Here is a 14,105-nt window from a genome sequence, read left to right as displayed (position 1 = left end):
CTACGGGGACAATTTAGCACGGCCAATCCCACCCTAATCTGCACACCCTTGGGCACTATGGGACAATTTAGCACGGCCAATCCCACCGTAACCTGCACATCCCTGGGCACTACGGGGACAATTTAACACGGCCAATCCACCCTAACCTGCACATCCCTGGGCACTACGGGACAATTTAGCACGGCCAATCCACCCTAACCTGCACATCCCTGGGCACTACAGGGACAATTTAGCACGGCCAATCCCACCCTAACCTGCACTTCCCTGGGCACTACGGGACAATTTAGCACGGCCAATCCCACCCTAACCTGCACATCCCTGGGCACTAAGGGACAATTTAGCACGGCCAATCTCACCCTAACCTGCACACCCCTGGGCACTATGGGACAATTTAGCACGGCCAATCCCACCCTAACCTGCACATCCCTGGGCACTACGGGGACAATTTAGCACGGCTGATCCACCCTAACCTGCACATCCCTGGGCACTACGGGACAATTTAGCACGGCCAATCCCAACCAAACTTGCACATCCGTGGGCACTACAGGACAATTTAGCACGGCCAATCCCACCCTAACCTGCACATCCCTGTACACTACGGGGACAGTTTAGCACGGCCAATCCACCCTAACCTACATCCCTGGGTACTACGGGGACAATTTAGCACGGCCAATCCACCCTAACCTATCATCCCTGTACACTACGGGGACAATTTAGCACGGCCAATCCACCCCAACCTACATCCCTGGGTACTACGGGACAATTTAGCACGGCCAATCCCACCCTAACCTGCACAACTCTGGGCACTACGGGACAATTTAGCACGGCCAATCCCACCCTAACCTGCACATCCCTGGGCACTACGGGTCAATTTAGCACGGCCAATCCCACCGTAACCTGCACATCCCTGTACACGACGGGACAATTTAGCATGGCCAATCCCACTCTAACCTGCACATCCCTGGGCACTACGGGGACAATTTAGCATGGCCAATCCCACCCTAACCTGCACATCCCTGGGCACTACGGGGACAATTTAGCATGGCCAATCCCACCCTAACCTGCACATCCCTGGGCACTACGGGGACAATTTAGCACAGCCAATCCCACCCTAACCTGCACATCCCTGGGCACTACGGGACAATTTAGCATGGCCAATCCCACCCTAACCTACAAGTCCCTGGGCACTACGGGGACAATTTAGCACGGCCAATCCACCCTAACCTACACATCCCTGGGCACTATGGGGACAATTTAGCACGGCCAATCCCACCCTAACCTGCACAGCCCTGGGCACTATGGGACAATTTAGCTCAGCCAATCCACCCTAACCTGCACATCCCTGGGCACTACGGGACAATTTCGCACGGCCAATCCCACCCTAACCTGCACATCCCTGGGCACTACGGGACAATTTAGCATGGCCAATCCCACCCTAATCTGCACACCCATGGGCACTATGGGACAATTTAGCACGGCCAATCCCACCGTAAACTGCACATCCCTGGGCACTACGGGACAATTTAGAACAGCCAATCCACCCTAACCTACACATCCCTGGGCACTACGGGGACAGTTTAGCACGGCCAATACCACCCTAATCTGCACACCCTTGGGCACTATGGGACAATTTAGCACGGCCAATCCCACCGTAACCTGCACATCCCTGGGCACTACGGGGACAATTTAACACGGCCAATCCACCCTAACCTGCACATCCCTGGGCACTCCAGGACAATTTAGCACGGCCAATCCGACCCTAACCTGCACATCCCTGGGCACTACGGGGACAATTTAGCACGGCCAATCCCACCCTAACCTGCACATCCCTGGGCACTATGGGACAATTTAGCTCAGCCAATCCACCCTAACCTGCACATCCCTGGGCACTACGGGACAATTTAGCACGGCCAATCCCACCCTAACCTACACATCCCTGGGCACTACGGGGACAATTTAGCACGGCCAATCCCACCCTAACCTGCACATCCCTGGGCACTACGGGGACAATTTAGCACGGCCAATCCCACCCTAACCTGCACATCCCCGGGCACTACGGGGACAATTTAGCACGGCCAATCCCACCCTAACCTACACATCCCTGGGCACTACGGGGACAATTTAGCACGGCCAATCTCACCCTAACCTGCACATCCCTGTACACTACGGGGACAGTTTAGCACGGCCAATCCACCCTAACCTACATCCCTGGGTACTACGGGACAATTTAGCACGGCCAATCCACCCTAACCTGCACATCCCTGTACAATACGGGGACAATTTAGCACGGCCATTCCACCCTAACCTACATCCCTGGGTACTACGGGACAATTTAGCACGGCCAATCCCACCCTAACCTGCACATCCCTGGGCACTACGGGGACAATTTAGCACGGCCAATCCCACCCTAACCTGCACATCCCTGGGCACTACGGGGACAATTTAGCACGGCCAATCCCACCCTAACCTGCACATCCCTGGGCACTCCAGGACAATTTAGCACGGCCAATCCCACCCTAACCTGCACATCCCTGGTCACTACAGGACAATTTAGCACGGCCAATCCCACCCTAACCTGCACATCCCTGGGCACTATGGGACAATTTAGCACGGCCAATCCCACCCTAACCTGCACACCCCTGGGCACTATGGGACAATTTAGCTCAGCCAATCCACCCTAACCTGCACATCCCTGGGCACTACGGGGACAATTTAGCACGGCCAATCCCACCCTAACCTGCACATCCCTGGGCACTACGGGGACAATTTAGCACGGCCAATCCCACCCTAACCTGCACATCCCTGGGCACTACGGGACAATTTAGCACGGCCAATCCCACCCTAACCTGCACATCCCTGGGCACGACGGGACAATTTAGCACGGCCAATCCCACCCTAACCTGCACATCCCTGGGCACTACGGGACAATTTAACATGGCCAATCCCACCCTAACCTGCACATCCCTGGGCACTACAGGACAATTTAGCACGGCCAATCCCACCCTAATCTGCACACCCCTGGGCACTATGGGACAATTTAGCACGGCCACACCCACCGTAACCTGCACATCCCTGGGCACTACGGGACAATTTAGCACGGCCAATCCCACCCTAACCTGCACATCCCTGGGCACTACGGGGACAATTTAGCACGGCCAATCCCACCCTAACCTGCACATCCCTGGGCACTACGGGGACAATTTAGCACGGCCAATCCACCCTAACCTGCACATCCCTGGGCACTACAGGGACAATTTAGCACGGCCAATCCCACCCTAACCTGCACATCCCTGGGCACTACGGGACAATTTAGCACGGCCAATCCCACCCTAACCTGCACATCCCTGGGCACTAAGGGACAATTTAGCACGGCCAATCTCACCCTAACCTGCACACCCCTGGGCACTATGGGACAATTTAGCACGGCCAATCCACCATAACCTGCACATCCCTGGGCACTACGGGACAATTTAGCACGGCCAATCCCACCCTAACCTGCACATCCCTGGGCACTAAGGGACAATTTAGCACGGCCAATCTCACCCTAACCTGCACACCCCTGGGCACTATGGGACAATTTAGCACGGCCAATCCACCATAACCTGCACATCCCTGGGCACTACGGGACAATTTAGCCTGGCCAATCCCACCCTAACCTGCACATCCCTGGGCACTACGGGACAATTTAGCACGGCCAATCCCAACCAAACCTGCACATCCGTGGGCACTACAGGACAATTTAGCACGGCCAATCCCACCCAAACCTGCACATCCCTGGGCACGACGGGGACAATTTAGCTCCGCCGATCCCACCCTAACCCGCACATCCCTGTACACTACGGGGACAGTTTAGCACGGCCAATCCACCCTAACCTACATCCCTGGGTACTACGGGGACAATTTAGCACGGCCAATCCACCGTAACCTGCACATCCCTGGGTACTACGGGGACAATTTAGCACGGCCAATCCACCCTAACCTACATCCCTGGGTACTACGGGGACAATTTAGCACGGCCAATCCACCCTAACCTGCACATCCCTGGGTACTACGGGGACAATTTAGCACGGCCAATCCACCCTAACCTACATCCCTGGGTACTACGGGGACAATTTAGCACGGCCAATCCACCCTAACCTACATCCCTGGGTACTACGGGGACAATTTAGCACGGCCAATCCCACCCTAACCTGCACATCCCTGTACACTACGGGGACAATTTAGCACGGCCAATCCCACCCTAACCTGCACATCCCTGGGCACTACGGGACAATTTAGCACGGCCAATCCCACCCTAACCTGCACATCCCTGGGCACTACGGGTCAATTTAGCACGGCCAATCCCACCCTAACCTGCACATCCCTGGGCACTATGGGACAATTTAGCACGGCCAATCCCACCCTAACCTGCACACCCCTGGGCACTATGGGACAATTTAGCTCAGCTAATCCACCCTAACCTGCACATCCCTGGGCACTACGGGACAATTTAGCACGGCCAATCCCACCCTAACCTGCACATCCCTGGGCACTACGGGACAATTTAGCATGGCCAATCCCACCCTAACCTGCACATCCCTGGGCACTACGGGACAATTTAGCACGGCCAATCCCACCGTAACCTGCACATCCCTGTACACTACGGGACAATTTAGCATGGCCAATCCCACCCTAACCTGCACATCCCTGGGCACTACGGGGACAATTTAGCATGGCCAATCCCACCCTAACCTGCACATCCCTGGGCACTACGGGGACAATTTAGCATGGCCAATCCCACCCTAACCTGCACATCCCTGGGCACTACGGGGACAATTTAGCACAGCCAATCCCACCCTAACCTGCACATCCCTGGGCACTACGGGACAATTTAGCATGGCCAATCCCACCCTAACCTACAAGTCCCTGGGCACTACGGGGACAATTTAGCACGGCCAATCCACCCTAACCTACACATCCCTGGGCACTTCCGGGACAATTTAGCACGGCCAATCCCACCCTAACCTGCACAGCCCTGGGCACTATGGGACAATTTAGCTCAGCCAATCCACCCTAACCTGCACATCCCTGGGCACTACGGGACAATTTCGCACGGCCAATCCCACCCTAACCTGCACATCCCTGGGCACTACGGGGACAATTTAGCACGGCCAATCCCACCCTAATCTGCACACCCCTGGGCACTATGGGACAATTTAGCACGGCCAATCCCACCGTAACCTGCACATCCCTGGGCACTACGGGACAATTTAGAACAGCCAATCCACCCTAACCTACACATCCCTGGGCACTACGGGGACAATTTAGCACGGCCAATCCCACCCTAACCTGCACATCCCTGGGCACTACGGGGACAATTTAACACGGCCAATCCACCCTAACCTGCACATCCCTGGGGACTACGGGGACAATTTAGCACGGCCAATCCACCCTAACCTGCACATCCCTGGGCACTACAGGGACAATTTAGCACGGCCAATCCCACCCTAACCTGCACTTCCCTGGGCACTACGGGACAATTTCGCACGGCCAATCTCACCCTAACCTACACACCCCTGGGCACTATGGGACAATTTAGCACGGCCAATCCACCATAACCTGCACATCCCTCGGCACTACGGGACAATTTAGCATGGCCAATCCCACCCTAACCTGCACATCCCTGGGCACTACGGGGACAATTTAGCACGGCTGATCCACCCTAACCTGCACATCCCTGGGCACTACGGGACAATTTAGCCTGGCCAATCCCACCCTAACCTGCACATCCCTGGGCACTACGGGACAATTTAGCACGGCCAATCCCAACCAAACTTGCACATCCGTGGGCACTACAGGACAATTTAGCACGGCCAATCCCACCCTAACCTGCACATCCCTGGGCACGACGGGGACAATTTAGCACGGCCAATCCACCCTAACCTGCACATCCCTGTACACTACGGGGACAATTTAGCACGGCCAATCCACCCTAACCTACATCCCTGGGTACTACGGGACAATTTAGCACGGCCAATCCACACTAACCTGCACATCCCTGGGCACTACAGGGGCAATTTAGCACGGCCAATCCCACCCTAACCTGCACAACTCTGGGCACTACGGGGACAATTTAGCACGGCCAATCCCACCCTAACCTGCACATCCCTGGCACTACGGGGACAATTTAGCACGGCCAATCCCACCCTAACCTGCACATCCCTGGGCACTACGGGGACAATTTAGCACGGCCAATCCCACCCTAACCTGCACATCCCTGGCACTACGGGACAATTTAGCACGGCCAATCCCACCCTAACCTGCACATCCCTGGCACTACGGGGACAATTTAGCACGGCCAATCCCACCCTAACCTGCACATCCCTGGGCACTACGGGTCAATTTAGCACGGCCAATCCCACCCTAACCTGCACATCCCTGGGCACTATGGGACAATTTAGCACGGCCAATCCCACCCTAACCTGCACACCCCTGGGCACTATGGGACAATTTAGCTCAGCCAATCCACCCTAACCTGCACATCCCTGGGCACTACGGGACAATTTAGCATGGCCAATCCCACCCTAACCTGCACATCCCTGGGCACTATGGGACAATTTAGCACGGCCAATCCCACCCTAACCTGCACACCCCTGGGCACTATGGGACAATTTAGCATGGCCAATCCCACCCTAACCTGCACACCCCTGGGCACTATGGGACAATTTAGCATGGCCAATCCCACCGTAACCTGCACATCCCTGTACACTACGGGACAATTTAGCATGGCCAATCCCACCCTAACCTGCACATCCCTGGGCACTACGGGGACAATTTAGCACGGCCAATCCCACCCTAACCTGCACATCTCTGGGCACTACGGGACAATTTAGCACGGCCAATCCCACCCTGACCTGCACATTTTTGGACTGTGGGAGGAATCCGGTGCACCCGGAAGAAACCCACACAGACACGGGTAGAATGTGCAAGCTGCACACAGACAGTCGCCCCCGAGGGTGGGATCGAACCTGGGCCCTTGGTGCTGTGAGGCAGCAGCGCTAACCACCGTGCCACCCCAAGGCCATTCCCCCTTCATTGCAGGATCTCCAACTGGCGCAAAGAGTTCATCTTTGTCCGTCCTGTCCTTTCCTGTTAATAACTCGAGGAACTCGATCAGACCTTGCCCTTTAACCTTTTAAGTTCTCGAGGAAACAGTCTTCCCCCCCCCCCCCGTCTCTGTCACCTCCCCTCGCAACCTGAGCCCTAGAGGCCCGGGCGTCAGGAAAGTTCTCAAAACATGGTGGGAGCCACATCACAGTCACGCAGCACGGCGACAGTCCCTTTGGCCCATCCAGTCTGTGCCGACCCTGACCCCTGTCTCCTCTCACCTTAAAAGTGTGCCCCCTGTGTCTGTAAGTCCTTGAGTAGGTGTTGACAAGGGCAGATTGGCCGAGCGGGCTGGGGGGGGGGGGCGGAGGACGCGAAGGTGGGCTAGTCAGATGAGCTGGGATCAGCCGCCCACCACCCCAGTCCGGGGCTGATGGAGAGGCCAAACCCCAAGGTCACCCCGGGATCGTGCTGTGTACCGACTGGCCACCCCCCTCCCACCACCACAAACCGAACAGAATCAGCGTCGCGCCTCCCCCTTTCCCTTGGCGAAGGAAATCCGCCGCCCCATCCCTGGCCCGGCCTGCGCAACCGGCCGGCCCACGTCGCCCTCAGTGGTTGGAGGTCGCAACTGCAGCGTGACGTGTTTACATAGTCAGAGCAAACTTGTCTGGGTGGGGTGGGGGGCGGTGGGTGGAGCGGGGAGTGACCCTCGTGTAAATACCTAACCTCCTCCCCACCCCCCCCCACCAAAATCTTTCAAAGCACCCTTGCAGAGCGTGAGGACCGAAACCGAATGGATGAGAGGTGGAGGGGAGGGAGACAGAGACGGAGAGAGAGAGAGAGAGAGAGAGAGAGAGAGAGGCAAATGGCGCACACGATGCAGAAGCAGACACAAGGCACGTCACCAGAGACAGAGGAGAGAGCGTTTTGTTCTAAAGTGATGACTAACGGATGGCGCAAAGATGGGGTGGGCAGGGCACAGCAATCAGCCAAACCCATGGTGATGCGGGGTGGGGGGAGATGGAGGGGATGAGCAGGGATGAGGCGCTGGACGTCCTACAGAGGAGATCGAGTAACCAGCTCTCAGAGGTGAGGAATCGTGCAAATTGAAAGGGAGACGAAAAGATACATGGGTGCAGATACGTGCTGAGGGAGTGGGTGCCGTGGGAGGGTCAGTGCTGAGGGAGGGTCAGTGCTGAGGGAGGTTCAGTGCTGAGGGAGGGTCAGTGCTGAGGGAGTGGGTGCTGTGGGAGGGTCAGTGCTGAGGGAGCGGGTGCTGTGGGAGGGTCAGTGCTGAGGGAGTGGGTGCTGTTGGAGGGTCAGTGCTGAGGGAGTGGGTGCTGTTGGAGGGTCAGCGCTGAGGGAGTGGGTGCTGTGGGAGGGTCAGTGCTGAGGGAGTGGGTGCCATGGGAGGGTCAGTGCTGAGGGAGCGGGTGCTGTGGGAGGGTCAGTGCTGAGGGAGTGGGTGCTATGGGAGGGTCAGTGCTGAGGGAGCGGGTGCTGTGGGAGGGTCAGTGCTGAGGGAGGGTCAGTGCTGAAGGAGCGGGTGCTGTGGGAGGGTCAGTGCTGAGGGAGTGGATGCTATGGGAGGGTCAGTGCTGAGGGAGCGGGTGCTGTGGGAGGGTCAGTGCTGAGGGAGCGGGCGCTGTGTGAGGGTCAGTGCTGAGGGAGTGGGTGCTGTGGGAGGGTCAGTGCTGAGGGAGGGTCAGTGCTGAAGGAGCGGGTGCTGTGGGAGGGTCAGTGCTGAGGGAGTGGGTGCTGTGGGAGGGTCAGCGCTGAGGGAGTGGGTGCTGTGGGAGGGTCAGTGCTGAGGGAGCGGGTGCTGTGTGAGGGTCAGTGCTGAGGGAGTGGGTGCTATGGGAGGGTCAGTGCTGAGGGAGTGGGTGCTGTGGGAGGGTCAGTGCTGAGGGAGCGGGCGCTGTGGGAGGGTCAGTGCTGAGGGAGTGTGCGCTGTGGGGAGGGTCAGTGCTGAGGGAGCGGGCGCTGTGGGAGGGTCAGTGCTGAGGGAGCGGGCGCTGTGGGAGGGCAGTGCTGAGGGAGTGGGCGCTGTGGGAGGGTCAGTCCTGAGGGAGTGGGTGCTGTGGGAGGGTCAGTGCTGAGGGAGTGGGTGCTATGGGAGGGTCAGTGCTGAGGGAGCGGGTGCTGTGGGAGGGTCAGTGCTGAGGGAGCGGGCGCTGTGTGAGGGTCAGTGCTGAGGGAGTGGGTGCTATGGGAGGGTCAGTGCTGAGGGAGCGGGCGCTGTGGGGAGGGTCAGTGCTGAGGGAGCGGGTGCTGTGGGAGGGTCAGTGCCGAGGGAGCGGGTGCTGTGGGAGGGTCAGTGCTGAGGGAGTGGGCGCTGTTGGAGGGTCAGTGCTGAGGGAGCGGGCGCTGTAGGGAGGGTCAGTGCTGAGGGAGCGGGCGCTGTGGGGAGGGTCAGTGCTGAGGGAGTGGGCGCTGTGGGGAGGGTCAGTGCTGAGGGAGCAGGCGCTGTGGGGAGGGTCAGTGCTGAGGGAGCGGGCGCTGTGGGGAGGGTCAGTGCTGAGGGAGCGGGCGCTGTGGGAGGGTCAGTCCTGAGGGAGTGGGTGCTGTGGAAGGGTCAGTCCTGAGGGAGCGGGCGCTGTGGGAGGGTCAGTGCTGAGGGAGCGGGCGCTGTGGGGAGGGTCAGTGCTGAGGGAGTGGGTGCTGTGGGAGGGTCAGTGCTGAGGGAGTGGGTGCTGTGGGAGGGTCAGTGCTGAGGGAGTGGGTGCTGTGGGAGGGTCAGTGCTGAGGGAGTGGGTGCTGTGGGAGGGTCAGTGCTGGGGGAGTGGGTGCTGTGGGTGGGTCAGTGCTGAGGGAGCGGGCGCTGTGGGAGGGTCAGTGCTGTGGGAGTGGGTGCTGTGGGAGGGTCAGTGCTGTGGGAGGGTCTGTGCTGAGGGAGGGTCAGTGCTGAGGGAGTGGGTGCTGTGGGAGGGTCAGTGCTGTGGGAGGGTCTGTGCTGAGGGAGGGTCAGTGCTGAGGGAGTGGGCGCTGTGGGGAGGGTCAGTGCTGAGGGAGCGGGCGCTGTTGGAGGGTCAGTGCTGAGGGAGCGGGTGCTGTGGGAGGGTCAGTGCTGAGGGAGCGGGCGCTGTGGGAGGGTCAGTGCTGAGGGAGGGTCAGTGCTGAGGGAGCGGGCGCTGTGGGGAGGAGATCGGGAAAGCGAGGGAGAGGATGTGGAAACAGGCTCAGAACATCAGGACGAGACAGGGCCGAGCAAAGATTCCAGCGGGTTTCTGGGGAGGCAGTGGGGTGCGGGCTAACAGGGAGGGGAGAGAGAGAGAGAGAGAGGGGGAGGGAGAGGGAGGGAGGGAGGTGGAGGGACCAGGGGAGGGGTGCACAGGAAGGAACAGGTACCTGATTGTGCAAACGCATCACCTGGAATATTGGCGCGGAGGCAGCAAAGAGGGAACAAAGCAGGGAAGGTAGGTGGACAACGACAGCAGGCGATTATATAGAGGGAAAACAAGAGAGAGAGGAGAGAGTGCGAGGTTAGAAACGTGGTTCCACAGCAGTGGGTGGGCGCAAAGCTAACCGACAAACACCCCCACCCCTCCCCACCCCCTCAACCCCAGCAACGGGGAGACGTCCGGTACGGGGAAAGGGGAGGGGGGGGGGGGGGGGGGCTGGGGGCTGAGGCACTGACACAGAGATATCCTGCAGACACCATCGGGCTGAACGACCAGATTCCTGCCCCCCCCTCGTGCCCCCCCCTCCCTATCTCTGTGTGTGTCACCCCCCTCCTGCCCCCCCCTCCCTATCTCTGTGTGTGTCACCCCCCCCTACACCCCCTCCCTATCTCTGTGTGTGTCACCCCCCCCTCCCTATCTCTGTGTGTGTCACCCCCCCCTCCAGCCCCCTACACCCCCTCCCTATCTCTGTGTGTGTCACCCCCCCCCTCCAGCCCCCTACACCCCCTCCCTATCTCTGTGTGTGTCACCCCCCCCCTCCAGCCCCCTACACCCCCTCCCTATCTCTGTGTGTGTCACCCCCTCCGGCCCCCCTACACCCCCTCCCTATCTCTGTGTGTGTCACCCCCTCCGGCCCCCCTACACCCCCTCCCTATCTCTGTGTGTGTCACCCCCTCCGGCCCCCTACACCCCCTCCCTATCTCTGTGTGTGTCACCCCCCTACACCCCCTCCCTATCTCTGTGTGTGTCACCCCCTCCGGCCCCCCTACACCCCCTCCCTATCTCTGTGTGTGTCACCCCCTCCGGCCCCCCTACACCCCCTCCCTATCTCTGTGTGTGTCACCCCCTCCGGCCCCCTACACCCCCCTCCCTATCTCTGTGTGTGTCCCTCCAGCCCCCTACACCCCCTCCCTATCTCTGTGTGTGTCACCCCCTCCCGCCCCCTACACCCCCTCCCTATCTCTGTGTGTGTCACCCCCTCCAGCCCCCTACACCCCCTCCCTATCTCTGTGTGTGTCACCCCCCTCCAGCCCCCTACACCCCCTCCCTATCTCTGTGTGTCACCCCCCTCCGGCCCCCTACACCCCCTCCCTATCTCTGTGTGTGTCACCCCCTCCGGCCCCCTACACCCCCTCCCTATCTCTGTGTGTGTCACCCCCTCCAACCCCCTACACCCCCTCCCTATCTCTGTGTGTGTCACCCCCTCCGGCCCCCTACACCCCCTCCCTATCTCTGTGTGTGTCACCCCCCTCCAGCCCCCTACACCCCCTCCCTATCTCTGTGTGTGTCACCCCCTCCGGCCCCCTACACCCCCTCCCTATCTCCGTGTGTGTCACCCCCCTCCCGCCCCCTACACCCCCTCCCTATCTCTGTGTGTGTCACCCCCTCCAGCCCCCTACACCCCCTCCCTATCTCTGTGTGTCACCCCCCTCCAGCCCCCTACACCCCCTCCCTATCTCTGTGTGTGTCACCCCCTCCAGCCCCCTACACCCCCTCCCTATCTCTGTCTGTGTCACCCCCTCCGGCCCCCTACACCCCCTCCCTATCTCTATCCCCTCCTCTGTCTGTCCAAAGTCTCTGCATTCTCCTGCATCCCCGGCCTGTCAACTATCCCAGTCAATTCCCATTGCTCTGGCATTGGGGGGCAGCATCTTCAGCTGCCTGGACTCCTGAGTTCAGCAATCCCCCTCCCTGAACCTATCCTGTTCTCTGTCTCTCTCTCTGTCCCTCTGTCTCTGTCCCTCTGTCTCTGTCCCTCTCTCTGTCTCTGTCTCTCTCTCTGTCTCTGTCTCTCTCTCTCTCTGTCTCTCTCTCTGTCCCTCTCTCTCTCTCTCTGTCTCTCTCTCTCTCTCTCTGTCTCTCTGTCCCTCTCTCTGTCTCTGTCTCTCTCTCTGTCTCTGTCTCTCTCTCTCTCTGTCTCTCTCTCTGTCCCTCTCTCTCTCTCTCTGTCTCTCTCTCTCTCTCTCTCTGTCTCTCTCTCTCTCTCTCTCTGTCTCTGTCTCTCTCTGTCTCTCTCTCTCTCTCTGTCTCTGTCTCTCTCTGTCTCTGTCTCTCTCTCTCTGTCTCTGTCCCTCTCTCTTTCTCTGACTCTGTCTCTCTCTCTCTGTCTCTGTCCCTCTCTCTCTTTCTCTGACTCTGTCTCTCTCTGTCTCTGTCTCTGTCCCTCTCTCTCTCTGTCTCTGTCTCTGTCTCTCTCTCTCTGTCTCTGTCCCTCTCTCTGTCTGTCTGTCTCTCTGTCTCTGTCCCTCTCTCTCTGTCTCTCTCTGTCTCTGTCTCTCTCTCTCTCCCTGTCTCTCTCCTCCCATGTTCTCCTTTGAGGGAATATTTAGTTGCTTGTCATTGACAGGGCAGTTTTTGTTTGATGGTATTCTGATGTAGGCGCTACATGAAGGAAACATCTAGATGTTGTTGTTGAGTCCACTCAGCAGAACCTCACCTCTTCATCTACCACTTTGGGACAGGAGTAACAGCAGGAGACCATTCAGCCCCCCTCCCTCCTCCAGCCTGTCACACAGGGGAACAGCAGCAGGCCATTCAGCCCTCCCCTCCCTCCCCCAGCCTGTCACACAGGGAACAGCAGCAGGCCATTCAGCCCTCCCCTCCCTTCTCCAGCCTGTCACACAGAGGGAACAGCAGGAGGCCATTCAGCCCCCCCTCCCTCCTCCAGCCTGTCACACACAGGGGAACAGCAGGAGGCCATTCAGCCCCCCCTCCCTCCTCCAGCCTGTCTCACACACAGGGGAACAGCAGGAGGCCATTCAGCCCCTCTCCTCCCTCCTCCAGCCCGTCACACACAGGGGAACAGCAGCAGGCCATTCAGCTGGAGTCGAATCTGCGTATCTGGTCCGAACTACGTTTTGTTGTAATCTGACACGCTGCGGGATGATACTGTCCCCTCCACACCCACTCCCCAAGCACAGGCACGCCGCGGACACACGCCCCCGTGCCCCCCCTCCCCCTCACCTGTTTGTGAACTTTAGTAAGCTGATCCAGGTTATTCTCAAGAAATGAGATCTTCTGTTTCTGGGAGACACTCCCCCCGCTGTCGTCGGGTTCCGTCTCTGCGCTCTGCGGGTGGGGGGGGGTGTGGGGGCAAAGGGGGAGAGAGACAGAGACAGAGTGAGAGACGCACACCGCCCAGGGTCAGGCGACACGCAGCAGCAGGAAATTCTCACGAGCGTGACCCTCCCCCCACCCCCCCCACACCCCACCCCCTCCCGATACTCGGGGTTCGGTCTGAACTAGGGCCGGGGGCTGCCTTTGCGTAGCGTCCCGGTGTTCTAGGGAGGTCACGTTGCGGCTGTACGGGACGTGGGTTAGGGGGCCCCTGTTGGAATATTGTGTTCAATCCCGGTCTCCCCGCTACAGGAAGGATGTTGTGGAAGGGGTTCGGAAAAGATTGACAAGGATGTTGGAGGGTTTGAGCTACAGGGAGAGGCTGGACAGGCTGGGGCTGTTTTCCCTGGAGCGTCGGAGGCTGAGGGGTGACCTTATAGAGGTTTATAAAATCACGAGGGTGGGGGGTAGATAGACAAGGTCTTTTCCCCCCCTGGGCTGGGGGAGTCCAGAACTAGAGGGGGGTAGGTTTAAGGTGAGAGGGGGGAAAGGGACCCG

At 59.1% G+C, this 14,105-nt stretch overlaps 1 protein-coding gene across 2 annotated transcripts in view; it reads right to left on the bottom strand.

The window, feature by feature from the left end:
- LOC148134627 (kinesin heavy chain-like) overlaps positions 1-14,105 on the bottom strand; it is a 64,449-nt gene that overhangs the window by 17,850 nt on the left and 32,494 nt on the right. For both annotated transcript variants that reach the window (XM_087985663.1, XM_087985664.1), the window contains exon 8: positions 13,455-13,559. In XM_087985663.1, the coding sequence (XP_087841789.1) occupies positions 13,455-13,559 (105 nt within the window). The remainder of the gene's footprint in view (positions 1-13,454; positions 13,560-14,105) is intronic.

Source organism: Chiloscyllium plagiosum, unplaced genomic scaffold, assembly GCF_037043375.1.
Source record: "Chiloscyllium plagiosum isolate Xiang-an unplaced genomic scaffold, Cpla_swu_hap1 HiC_scaffold_53Y, whole genome shotgun sequence".
Classification (NCBI taxonomy): Eukaryota; Metazoa; Chordata; class Chondrichthyes; order Orectolobiformes; family Hemiscylliidae; genus Chiloscyllium; species Chiloscyllium plagiosum.
This window is presented reverse-complemented; position numbering and strand designations above follow the sequence as displayed.